The sequence below is a fragment of the Magnolia sinica genome, chromosome 11, assembly GCF_029962835.1.
Source record: "Magnolia sinica isolate HGM2019 chromosome 11, MsV1, whole genome shotgun sequence".
Lineage (NCBI taxonomy): Eukaryota > Viridiplantae > Streptophyta > Magnoliopsida > Magnoliales > Magnoliaceae > Magnolia > Magnolia sinica.
Genome location: NC_080583.1, coordinates 67607093 through 67621177, shown reverse-complemented (window position 1 = coordinate 67621177; position 14085 = coordinate 67607093). Strand labels below are relative to the sequence as shown.

The window sequence follows — 14085 nt, the reverse complement described above, 5'->3', positions numbered from 1 at the left end:
ATTTTGAGAAGAAACTGCCTGATTAAATACGATTGAATAATGAATACAGCACCTTAAGCAATGCTATATGGTCTCCAACATTCCCAGTGTGAAAATTCATCCTTGCATTGTCTGCGTGTACCTGTTTATCCTTTGGACGGTAAAAGATTGAATTGCCAACAGACAGCATAGCAGCAATCGAAATAACCTCCTCAGCACATTTGTACTTGTCCGAAGCAACTATCATCTTAGAAAGCATAGGATCAAGAGGAAACTCAGCCATCCTTCTACCCACCTTTGTCAGCTCTCCTACACTGTTCAGTGCACTAAGTGCAAAGAGCAGCTCAAGAGCTTTAATTAACGCCTCAGCTGGAGGTGGATCCATGAAATCAAAATTCACCAAGTCATTAATGCCAAGGCTCTTAAGAATAAGAACAACATTGGCAAGGTTTGTCCTCTGTATCTCCGGAACAGCATTATCTTCCAGATCATTGTGATAGTTATAGGCAGTATACAAACGGAAGCATTTCCCAGGGCCTGTACGCCCTGATCTACCTGCTCTTTGCATTGCGGACGCTTTCGATATGGGATTAATGAGTAAAGACTCCATGCCAGTCCGTGGATTATACGATTTCATCTTACAGAATCCAGGATCAATAACATATCTAATCCCATCGATTGTCAGTGATGTTTCTGCAATGTTTGTTGCCAAGACAACTTTCCGAGCCCCTTCAGGAGTAGGTTCGAAAATCTTAGATTGAAGCTCAGTGGGGAGATTAGCATATATAGGGCATATTATTAGTTCAGCGATTTTTGTTCCTAATCCCCGCGTCCTGTGTTTCATAATTTCTTCTGCCGTTTCAATCTCCTCCTGCCCTGTGAGGAATACTAGAATATCACCAGGTGGTTGGGTCACATGTATCTGAAGAACAGTGACGATTGCAGCATCCAAGTAATCTGCCTCCGGTGCTTTTGTAAAATGTATATCAACAGGAAATCGCCTTCCTGGAATTTTAAAAATTGGGGCTGAGTCAAAGTAGTCACTAAATTTTTCGGCATCCAGAGTTGCACTTGAAATAAGCAACTTCAGATCAGTTCGAAATCTAGCAATGTCCTACAAAGGATGCATTACGTGTCAGACTTTGAGTAATGAAAGCAACAATGAAACTATATGATTGTGAGGAATTATAAGATCCTCAAAATGGGGATATGCACAACAGACTCATGTTTCAGTTTGTAATGGTTGGGCCCATGGTTCAAATCATTGTTCGAAGTATCACCGATATTATTTGTATCTCCAGCTCAGCGACACCGATAACACTAATAGAGATACCAATAACATTGGTAATATTAGAAAATCCAGGTATCAGCGATATATCCCTAAATATCGCTAATGTATCGCCAATATTTCCGACCATGTAAATTCCAGGTGTTGCTTGTATCGCCAATATTTTCGACTGTGTAAATTCCAAGTGTCATATCGCCAATGTATAAACAATATTTTGATAATATCACCAATGTACCGATATCGTAAAAAATCTGTTTATTAAAAAAAAAAAAAATCATTTTAAATTTTTTTATGGGGGCATGGTTGTATGCAGTGTTCAATTTGTCAACGATAACATCACAATATTATCATTATCACAGCATGGGCAATTTCAAGTCCATAATCTTTCATTTCATTTCCAATTGTAGACGAGTGTTGCTGATATTTTGAAATATCGATGGATGTTTGGATAGAAGGTTGGATGGATAGATGGGATGGATGGACAGGATGGTTAGACTGATTTCCTATGACAACACATGCTCTTAGGCCCCCATTAAATTGAAACTTATTATGTACGCATTCTTTTTAGAAATTTTTTATTCCTAAATATTCAAATATGTGTATTTTAAGCATCTCTCAACGTTTCACTGAAAAATTCTACCGTTTTCTCCATGTTTCCTCGCATTTCCGGTTATTGGTGATATTATCGGCAATATTGATATAATTTTCATATCCCTAGCCAGTGAAAATTGTAGCGATATCAATACCTCAAACATTGGTTCAAATCATCCCAGACTGTTGTTCTATTGGTCCCCACTCCCCACTATGGATGGATCATGCTTGAAAATCTCCATCCTATCCCCTTTCTTTCTTTCTTTTAAAAAAAAAAAAAAAAAACATACCATAACTTGTTGATTGTAATCAACCTATATACTAGAACATTAGATAGCGCTTGATTGTAATCAACCTATATAATAGTCCAATACATTGCGCCTGTAAGAGTTTTGTGCTCTCATTGTCGGTCCCAAGCCCAGATAAAGGAGGGTTGAGTCATGTTGGCAGCTAGCATCAAACTTATGCAGTAACTTCCATCATGAATTTGAACTTGTTAAATGACAACCACTTTGAGAGCATAGGGATAGAAGGAACCATAAACTCCAATAATGCCGGATACCATCGATACTTTCATAAGAATAGGATATGTGAAGTGAAAGAAGCTCTAGGAAAGATGAAAGCAAGGGAAGGCCCTTGGATTTGATGGTATACTGTATACCAATAGAAGTTTGGAAGTGTATAGGAGATACTGGATTATTTTGGTTGATAAAGTGGTTCAACAAGATTGTAAGATAGAATTAAAAACCAGACAAATGGAGGAAAAGTACCATGGTACCTATTTAAAAGAACTTTATTGAGTTGCACTAGCTATCATGAGATTAAACTTATGAGGCACACTATGAAACTTTGGGAGAGAGTGATTGAGCAAAGACTAAGGCATGAAACGAATCATTAGAAAATCAGTATGGTTTCATTCCTGCGAAATCTACCACTGAAGTCATTTTCCTACTTGGAGAATTGATGGAGAAATATAGGGAGAGGAGAAAGGATCTCCATGTGGTCTCTATTCACTTAGAGAGCATATGATAAGATCCCTAAAGAGTTAATTTGGTGGGTATTGGGAAACAAAGGAGTCTCAAGAGGAAATATTGACATAGTTAAGGATATGAGTAGTAACAAATGTGAGGACTGCTAGTGGAGAGTCAAGCAAGGTGTGCAAAAACAGTTATGCAATAGGCTTCAACTACCAGTAACAATAGACTGTTACTTGTTGTGGGATTGTAACAGTCCATTGTGTGCTGATTCTGAGCCTTTAGAGATGTGATGATTTACATGTAATGGAGACGTGCCTTTGGAGTTTTATGTGATCATCATGCACCACCCAAATTGAAGGGGAAATTTTATAGGATATATAAGACTAGCCATGCTTTATAGGAAGAATGTTGGGCGATTAAGAACACATTGATAGGATGAGTTTAACTGATATGAGGCTGTTGAGTTAGATGAGTGGCAAGACAAGGAAATATGAAATTAGAAATGAATGCATTTGAGGGAACTTAGAACTCAATAGCAGTAACAGTAGGTAATAAAATGAGGGAAAGTGGACTTAAATGGTTAGGTCATGTGCAATGTAGACCAAGAACTATGCCAATTAAGAGTGAGTTGGTACAAGTTGAAGGCTCTGAAAGGCTGGAGGGAAGGCCCAAAAGGACGTAGATGGATGTAGTAAGAAAAGACTTGATGACCTCCGGTCGAACTTAAGGCCTAGCCCTTGATAGAGTGGAATGGTGGAACAGGATTCATGTAGCTGACTAATTAATTGGGATAAGGCTTAGTTGATGACGATAATGATGATTTTTTTTTAAACAATAATGATGTCATAAAAAAAAAAAAAATTAAAAAGGCCAAAGCCAAAAACACATATCAACAGCAATTTACAATGACTGCCACGAAATTGGGAATTGGCTATAGAGATTTATAGTCAAAGTCCATTCCACAACTTGACCTTCAGCCCTTTTGAACACATCTATGGGTCACCCTTTACGGTTTCTAAAACATGGCTCATTCCTCACTCTCCATAGACCGCATAATCCTGCCAATATAGCCAACCTTTAGATTTTTGCCTCCCTTTTCCCATTACCTCCACTGTGACATGATAGCAAAAAAGCATCTATAGAACCCGGAAGCATCCACACCACTCCAAACAGTTGAAAGAAATCATTCCATACTTCTCTTGTGAAGGAGCAACAAATGACGAGATGATCCACAAATTCTGCATTTTGGAAGTAAAGCAAACAAATATTCGGAAGGCAAGAATTCCTTTTGCAGAAATTATCCATAGCTAACACCTTATTTCTCCCCACTAACGAAGCAAAAGCCGTCACCTTCAACGGCGCATCGTATCCCCATACAAACTTCGTCGGACATAATCCAACACCTTCACAACTGTCACTAATCCATCAATAAAAAGACTTCACACCGAGAAACTACCTAATTTGTCTTTTGACCATTTGAGCGAGTCAACACTTGCTTGTTGCGGAGACATCTTACCAAGAACCTAAAGGAGCCGGACAAATTATTCCACCTCTCCATCATCGAGATTCCTTCAACATCGGGGGGTGGGGGGGCACTACCTCCTCCCCCCTCATGGAGAAACATAAAGCCACTAATAAATTATCCTCCCTTGCTATTCCCACTAAACTCAGGAACTTATCACACAATTTAATGTCGGGTTTGGTTTGGCTCCCCCCTCAGGGAGAAACATGAAGCCTCTCATAAATTATCCTCCCTTGCTATTCCCACTAAACTCAGGAACTCATCGCAAAATTTAATGTCTCCCACCCATTTATCCTCCCAAAAATTGATTTTTTTCCCCATCCCTCAAATTTAAACAACCCCTTCCCATACCTAATGTTTTAGTGTCGCCACCAACTTCCACAAGTAAGAAGCCCGATATAGCGAAGAAGGTTTAGTCCACCATCACATTTCACCCACCCCATACTTTCTACCCAGCATCTCCCTCCACCTAGCTCCCGCTTCAACCCCGAATCTCCACACCCATTTTCCTAACAACGCCAAATTCATCTTCTCTAAGTTCCTAAGACCCGCTCCTCCTTAATCAACTAGTTTACAGACCTCCCATTTCAAGAGAAGAAATTTATGCTTCTCCTTTGCATCTCCCCACAAAAACTCCCACCTTACTTTCTCCAAACTATTGAGAACGGATTTGGGACTTTTAGAGAGAGACATAAAGTAAACTGGGAGATTCGATATAGAAGTTTTAATCAGGGCAATTCTCCCACCTAGATATTTTGATTGCCACTTAGACATCTTCCCCTCGCTTCGTTCAATCACCATGTCCCACATCGCCTTTGCCGGTCTTCCTATGCATAACGGAAGCCCGAGATAAGTAGAAATGGAAATGAACCCTCCCTACACCCAAAGATCGATGCGAAATTCAGAGTCTCCTCTTTTGATAAGCCAACCCCTAGAATCTCACTTTTATTGATATTCACCTTTAGACTAAACACCACCTCGAAACAAACTATAATCGAATGCAAATTTTGTAGATGCCACTCAGCTGCCTTGCAAAAGATCAATGTGTCATCCACATATTGGAGGTGCGACAACTAGAATTCCAAATTATCCACCCGAAAGCCTTCCACCAGCCCAATATCTATCTCTCTATCGATCAATCTGTTAAAAGTTTCCATAACAGTCACAAATAAGTATGGAGAAAGTGGATCACCTTGTCATAAACCCCTCGAAGATGAGAAGAAACCATTTAGTGAATTATTTACCAAGATAGAAAACTTAGCCGACCTCACACAATTCTGCATTCAAGAACGTCATTTCACAAAGCACCCCAATCTTCCCAGCATGTAGTCCAAGAAGGTCCAATTCACGTGATCATATGCCTTTTCAACATCTAGCTTGGCAACTGAACATGTCTCCTCTTCTGTTGTATGAATTGATGCATTCATTAGCCATAAGGGAACTGTCTACTATCTGCCCACAATCCACAAAGGCCTCTTGAGAAAGCGATATTACTTGACCCAAAACCATTCGGAATCTAGATGCCAAAACTTTTACAAGAATTTTGTAAGGACCGCCAAGTAAACTGATCGGACGGAGATCACTGAGACTTTCAGCACCCTCCTATTTGGGGATGACAGCTATAGAAGTGGCCCTTGACTCCACCTGTATTGTGCCTTTAAAAGAAAAGAAAAGAAAAGGAAAAAAAAAAAAAAAAAGGCCTTCATGAAACCTATAACATCCAACCTGACCACCTCCTAAAATTTTGTATATAACGCTATCAGGAAACTGTCCGGTCCCGGAGCTTTATCACTACCTAAGGAGCGTAGCCACTCAGCTTCTCTTCTTAATTACATTTCAGGCCACAAATTGAAATGTTAGATTGTCCCCTTGAGGACATATTTATGGAATGTTCCATCCACAATGGGTCCAAGAAACAAAAGGTCTAGATTACCGAACCATGGGCCCCACAGGTAGAAACTAAAAACCCAGAGTATGATGTGCATATAACCAGCTTGAGGATCAGATAATTCCTCATGAGTTAAAAGTTAAAACAAAGTTTTGCTTACCTTTACTAAACCAAATAAAATATCAGTTGTAAGCGTTCTCTCATGTGCCTCGTCCACCATCACCACACTGATTTTTTTAGGAAAAAGGTTAGCAGCCAAATCTAATGATGGAACAGATTCAGCAATGCAACTAGTTTGTTTAGCTTACCTATAGCTGGCTAGATCAGGCTCCCCAAGGAATTCCCTCAACAGCATTCCATCTGTCATGTATTTTAGAACTGTCTTGTCTGAAGTGCAATCTTCAAATCGAATAGAATAACCAACCTGCAAGTGTAAGCATAATGGCAAAGATCAGACACTCACATGCTAATGACTGTGGGAAGTCTACACCTGAGGAATTAAGAAACCTAAACATTTACCAAGTAACGAGAGAGAGATTGTATCTAACATCCTACCCCTAATCTATAGGAGAAATAGAAATTGGAAAAGAAACCTCATGACCAAGTTTAACACCCATCTCCTGGGAAACTCGTGCAGCAACGCTCATTGCTGCAACACGGCGTGGCTGGGTGCATCCAATCTGGAAAGAAGAGGAAAAGGATGATGAATGTTAGTTAATCTATCCACAAAATAATAACAAGAGAAGGATAATAAAGAACAATTAGAGCATTAGTGCCAACACGTCAATTGCATACAACATGCAACCCATCCAAAAGGATCGCCCCCCGATGAAGAACATTTGTTGTTAGATTCGGTGTTTTCAATATCTTGCAATATCACCAATATATCCAATGATATCTCTTATCCTAGTTGGCGGATACAAAACACAGCTTTAGTATCCATTTTTCATGGTATCTTGCAATATATCGTAGATATTTCAATATTGTGTGATATATCCACTCTCCCCTTCATAAATTCTTAATGTCTGATATATCAATACCGAGTGTGACATCGAAAGGGATAAAAGGAAACCAATGCTATTTTGTCTGGAAAATCCTCAAAAATCCATTTGTAAAAACATAATAATAATAATAAAAACTTCCCAGTACATTGTAAGGTGATTTCGACCAATCCACTCGAATTTGTTAGAAAATCTTAGAAATTTTTCCGAACAAAAAAAAAAAAAAAAAAAAAAAAGAAGAAGAAAAAAAGCAAAGCAAAATTTCCTCAAATTTTCCCAAATTGGTTGCAATCTTAGTGTCCAAACACAAAATCAAACGTGTATATAACATGATTTATACATTCTTAGCAATTTGGGAGTTTTTGAAAAAAATAATCATTTTTAATTAAAAAAATTAAAATATATTTAAAATATATTCTTTTTTGAAATCTGCAGGTATATTTCTAGTTTTATACTTCTTCTTTTGCTCTTGAATATAATGCTTGTGTTTCCATATATGTCTTCTTACATTTATGAATTTTATGAATTGACTTTGAATATAGTTGCATCAGTTCAACCAAACAACACAATTAAGACCCTATACAAAGGAAACATATTATGTGCACTTGTCTTTTATATATATATATATATATTTCTAAGTGTGTATTGATGTCATATTTAACAATTCTTGAAGTTTCATTGAAATAATTGACCAATTTCCCCATGTTTCCCAACAACAAGGATAAATTATGTGATATAACCAATATATCCCATGCGATAACTGATATGCATCTATATCCCAAGGGTGCGATATATTACAAGATAACGATATGGAAAACATTGGTTAAAATTAGTCTAATCCACTCATCATGTGGACCACACTGTAGAAAACAGTGAACAGTCGCTAATCCAATCCAAAGTATTTGTATTCCCCACACAATGAGTGGGTCAGCCTGATTCGTCTTCATGGCAAGGTGAACCTTATCATTCGAAAAAAATGGATGGGCAAACCTTTTGGACGAATTGAGTGTCATAGACAAATGAAAGGTTGGCAATTATGGGCAGCATAGTTGCATAACTTAGCAGTCCAACTAGTTGCATGCAAAACATCATATATGCATGCATGCACCCCCCCACACATGCAATTTGTCATTCAACCAGATTTATCTTCATGGCAAGGTGAACCATATCATTCAAGAAAAAAAGTGGTGGTGCAAACCTTTTGGACGGGTTGAGTGTCATATACAAATAAAAGGTTGGCAATTATGAATAGTTGGATGATAGCTTAGCATCCCAACTAGCTGCATATGAAACATCATACACACATGCATGCGTCCACACGGACGCATGCAATTTGTATATGTATGTTTTTGTGTATACGTGTCATTCAATGGATTGATTAGATTGTTTGCTTCCTGGGAAAGAGATGATAGGAAACCATCCGTGTGTGTTTGGCAATAAAGATTGAAGAGGTAAATCATATCACCTGTGCCAACATGACATGGATGTGCAAGAAGCAAGACATTAATCATACTTAGCCTATCGTCATATAGCCTTGGCCAAAAGAATAGGCTATGATAATCATCAGGTGGCTCATATATTAAGCCCACAATTTCAGTAATTCAAGACAAAACTGCCAAAATGAATGGCTACATTAACAGTCTGTTAAACAGGTGGGCAACAAATGAACATTTAAGATTCACAATTGTAACAAAAATTTCCCCATACATCCATTTATATTCTCAAACATGTGGACAAATTGATGAGTGCATGCATACACCACACTCGAACAATTGTTACCCCTCACACATGTGCTAGGGGAGCACACATGCCTTCATCTCTTCAACCCATGACCTTTTTTGCCAATACAGAACTCGAAAAGAACAGACTCCCTCTGGCCTCTGCATATAAGAGAAGCAAACTCTTGTGCTTCTCATTCCCAACCCTCAGAATCGTCTCCTCCCATTTCTTCACCACCAAACCAAAACCCCTCTCTTACCGGATACCACCCTTTCAGGAGATGTTGGCAAACAAAGCATCTTCCCCAATGGCCTTGCCCTCATCACGCTCGATCGCCCATGAGTCATCAACACAATGAATCTAGGTCTCCTCTTTCTCCTTCTCAGTCTTCTTCTTTCTTTTCAACCGGGTTTTGAAGTCATTGGCCCATATACATGGGTGTGTAAGGGGCTATGTGTGTAGGGGGGCTGCTATGTCCATCTAAGAGGGATTATGTATAGGACAAGAGAGTGCCGTGCTGCTGTATCTCTATAGAAATTACAAAAAAGGGACCATTGAAGGAGGAAGGGGAAAGAGCTCCTCCAGAATCTGTTCACTGCCAGTTTTGAAAGAAACAAAGGCATTTAGGTAGAAAATCTTTCCAACAGGAATGTGTTTCTATCAGTTCCTTTCATCCAAATGCGAGAAAGAGGCCCCACTTATGGTATCACTTTCCACATTTCCTCGCATGATGAACCCTTAGAGATGCTCTTGTATGACTCCTCCCTAAATATAATGTGGCTCCCTCTCCATTGATTGCACGCTGAACCCATTTCAAAATTGCTTTATTTCCTCTCAACATTCCAAAAATGAGTGTCATTCCACTTTCTTATTTTACTAGCATTTGTAATCTCTTGAAAACTTTGAAGCAGCCCAACCATGAACAACAAATTTTCACCAAAATTTTCCTAGTAACACTAGATTATGGCTCTTCTAGCCACATATTTCAAATCTAAATGGACAAGGATAATTTGTAAATTCAAAACTCCCAGCATATAAGGAAAATGATCCAATGTCAGTCAAGCAAGAACCAGCCGAGCAATACCGATTTCTTTCCATTCATTAGAGAAAAACATTGGCTATCACAATTCTCTCTTGGTAATGGACCAGATAGAAATACCCCTTCCCATAAGTACATCGATGATCCTCTGAAACAACTGAAAACAGAGAATTTCCCATGGTAGAGCCATTCGGCTTTCCCCTCAATGTTCCAAAGGAAAATCTAATTACATTGAAGCCACCACACAGAAAGGAAGCTTCCTCTTCCAATGCATCACACCATGCTCTGCCTATAGTACTCTCCTATGTGAATCATACGTCCTTGATGGATACTTTGAATCATACATCCATTGCAGATTTAAGAAGCTAGTAAAATATATCCGCAATGGATAAACACCTAGTATGTATGAAAAAGTCCTCAATCTTCCTCTTCAAGCCCCATTACTTTACTACTCTGATCAAAATTAGCCCCTGACCGAATCTCATGCCGTAAGAAGTGTTTTAAATAGCGAATAACATGCAGCATAGCATTCACCCCTCGGAAGCGTGAGGCTTAACTTACATAGTATGTGGCGTAAGCTACATGCTACTTCTAGATTTTTAATTAAGATTGTGCTTGGTTGCATCAAATATTATGAAATCTCATGATATTTTGCAACAAATTAGACTGATTAATAATGCAACAATGAAATCTAATGACATTTAGTGAACCAAACAGCCTAAAATAACAAGAAAAGTAGGCAAAGATTAAGTATAAAGGTACAGAAAGAACAATCTAACTGATTTAATATTATTACTTCCGTATCATAGGCTATGTAGCATGTAGCATAGCTACACATGACTTAAGCTATTTTCATGAGCTACGTAGCGTTAATGATATGCTACACTACAAGGTGTAAGCTACGCGCAACATAGCGAAGCTATTTAAAACAGTGGGGTTAGGTAACACCAACTGCTTAAAATGCCACTAGCTGCCAATGTAGCAATGGCTACACACAAACATTTCACTGATAATATTGCATGGACCCACATGCCCATGTGGACACTGAATACACACCACACTGGTAAGCAATTCATGAAGCAAAATGCAAGATCCTCACATCTATACAAAGGATACTCTGCATTGACATGGCCACCCATTGGGTGAAATGGAGAATTACCCAACTCATAAGGAACTGGTCAAATGTAGCACGCAATCAGCCTGACTCATGTCATGAGGAACTCAATCACTTTATCTTTTTCTTCTTCTTCTTTTTTTTCTTTTTTTCTGACACGTAACTTGGGATCAAACCTGAGACCTCAGTGTTGAAACGCAAGCTGTCTACCACAGACCTACAGGCCCCAACCCAGTTTCAATCACAATTATTTCAAGCTAGCAGCAAATACGAAAAATTTATACATGACGATTAGCACCTGAGAAACTCCTATAATACCTAGGTAGCATACCCATTAACATCATCATCATCATCATCATCTTAGGGCCTATTAGGATTCAGTGAAATGGTGGGAAATGAAATAAGGTTTCTCGAGAAACCATCTTTTTGTTGTTTGTCAACACCAAAATCATGGGAAAGAAAGGGAATTTCAATTTCCCACGCAGTTAATTTTCTCTCAAAATTGTGCTTCTATTTTCTCACCTTGACCTAGAGCTGGACACAAACCAAACCAGCTCGAAAGCTCGGCTCAGATTGGTTTGAAAAGGCTAGCTTGGATTGGTTCGAATAGAAGTTCAAACCAAACCAAGCCTCGGAGTCGAGCTCATTTAAAAAAAAACAAACCAAGCTCAAACCAGGGCAGTACCAGCTCAGCTTGATTCGGCTCATAGATTGTATGCACGCTGTTTCATGTGGTCTGATCCACCTGAGCTTTGGATATGATTCAATTTTGGGATCATGTCTTTGTAAAAACGGATGGATGGCATGGATAACACATATACATGACAATGTGGATAATACATAATACATATACATGAATGCAGTGTTCAAAGTATCGGTATTGCTACAAGCTTCGCTGGCCAGGGATATGGAAACAATATCGATATTGCCGATAATATCGCTGATAACCGGAAATGCGGGGAAACATAGGATAAACAATGGAATTTTCAGCGAAACTTCATAAGATGTTAAAATGTACATATTTGCATATTTAGAAAGAAAGAAAAAAAATTGCAAAAAGAATACATACATAGCAAGTTTTCATTTAATGGGGCCTTACAAGCATGTGCTGGTGTAAGAAATCAGTCCAACCATCCTCTCCGGCCAATTTAATCATCCAACATTCCATCCAAACATCAATTGATATTGCAAAATATCAAAAACACATGATATTTCACCAAGAAATCATCGACAATTGGAAAGGAAACGAAAGATTGTGGTCTCAATATCTAGCATGTTGCGATATCGATAATATTGAGATATTATCAATATTATCAATGACAAATTAAACACTACATACAACCATGTGCCTGTGGAAAAATTTTAAGATAAAAAAAATTTTAATAAACAAAATTTTCATGATATCAATACGTTGGCGATATTATTGAAATATCGTCAATACACTTATGATACAAGCATTACCTAGAATTTACACAGTCGAAATTATTGGCGATACATTGGCAATATTGATGCATTGGCAATACAAGTGACACCTAGAATTTACATAGTTGAAAATATTGACAATTATATTAGCGATATTGATATGTTGGCGATACTTAGCGATACATTGCTAATACCTAGAATTTTTTATACTATTAGCGTTTTCGATATCGCTACCAATGTTATCGGCATCGCTGAGCTAGAGATAAAGATAATATGGGAGATATTTCGCTAATATCGGTGATAATTTGAACACTGCATGAATGCACATTGTTTCCTATGGTTTGGTCCACTTGAGCTTTGGATATGATGTGATTTTGGACCATGTACTAAAATGATATGTAAAAACGGATGGACGGCATGGATAATATATATATATATATATATATATATATATATGATGTTGAGCCCACAAAGTTTACTCAGTATGCTAAAGTGGGATTCAAATTGGTTGGTGACTTCAAAACCCACGACATAGCTAGTGTCAAAGCTCTGTGGGCCCCACCATGATACATGTGTTTTATCCAACCGTCCATCAAATTGTCCAGCTCATTTTACGTAATAAAATCAAAAATAAGGAAGATCCAAACCTCTGGTAGACACCACAACACAGGATCCAAACTTGTTGAGGGACAGAAGTTTCGGATCAATACTATTTTCCTGTGGTGGGGCCACCTCAATGTATGTGATGCATATCCACACCACCCATCCATTTTTCCAGCTCATTTTATGGCATAGGCCAAAAAATGAAGTAGATCCAAATATCATGTGGGAGGATATGAAACAGCCTATGGAGGATATTAAACTTTATGTTATTTTTTAGTGTTGTTACTTTTGTATTAGTCTTTTTTAATATTATTTTGTAGTGTTATCTTTGTGTGTGTGTGTGTGTGTGTATAATATTATGTATATTGTTTATTTAACCAAAAAAAAAAAAAAAACGAGTTGACTCATGTTCGAACTTGGCTCGACTCGGATATTTGGACCAAACCAAATGTAGCTCAAGCTTGTATAATTTGGACCAAACCAAGCTCAGACAATAGGGATAAACTCGAAGCTCGACTCGTGTAAAGCTTGAACAGGGGATGTCGCAAAAACAAGCCAAACCAAACTTAGTTCAAACTCAGCTTGGCTCGGCTCGTGTACAGCTCTACCTAGACCCTTGAGAAATAAGGTTTCCTTTCCTATGTTTTCTCTCCACAACAGATAAAGTGTCGCGGCGGCATCACCCAAGACTGTGTAGCCCTTCCCATGGGCCCACTTTGATGTATGTATCCTATATCCACGCAATCCATCCATTTTTCTAGATCATTTTAGCGCATGAACCCAAAAATGAAGCAGATCCAAGTCTTAGGTGGACCATACTATAAGAAATGGTGGTGATCGAATGCCCCGCCATTAAAAACTTCCTCGCGCCCACCATAATATTTTAGTAATGTATATTTTCCATCCAAACTATTGATAAGGTCACACAATCTTGGATGAAGA

General features: G+C 38.3%; 1 protein-coding gene across 3 annotated transcripts in view; it reads right to left on the bottom strand.

Moving 5' to 3' along the window:
* The window catches only part of LOC131219276 (pre-mRNA-splicing factor ATP-dependent RNA helicase DEAH1-like), a 95767-nt gene that overhangs the window by 5777 nt on the left and 75905 nt on the right, over positions 1–14085 (bottom strand). For all 3 annotated transcript variants that reach the window (XM_058214337.1, XM_058214338.1, XM_058214339.1), the window contains 4 exons: positions 6839–6925; positions 6554–6669; positions 6406–6472; positions 53–1093 (listed from right to left, as the gene is read on the bottom strand). In XM_058214337.1, coding sequence (XP_058070320.1) covers positions 53–1093; positions 6406–6472; positions 6554–6669; positions 6839–6925 — 1311 coding nt within the window. The remainder of the gene's footprint in view (positions 1–52; positions 1094–6405; positions 6473–6553; positions 6670–6838; positions 6926–14085) is intronic.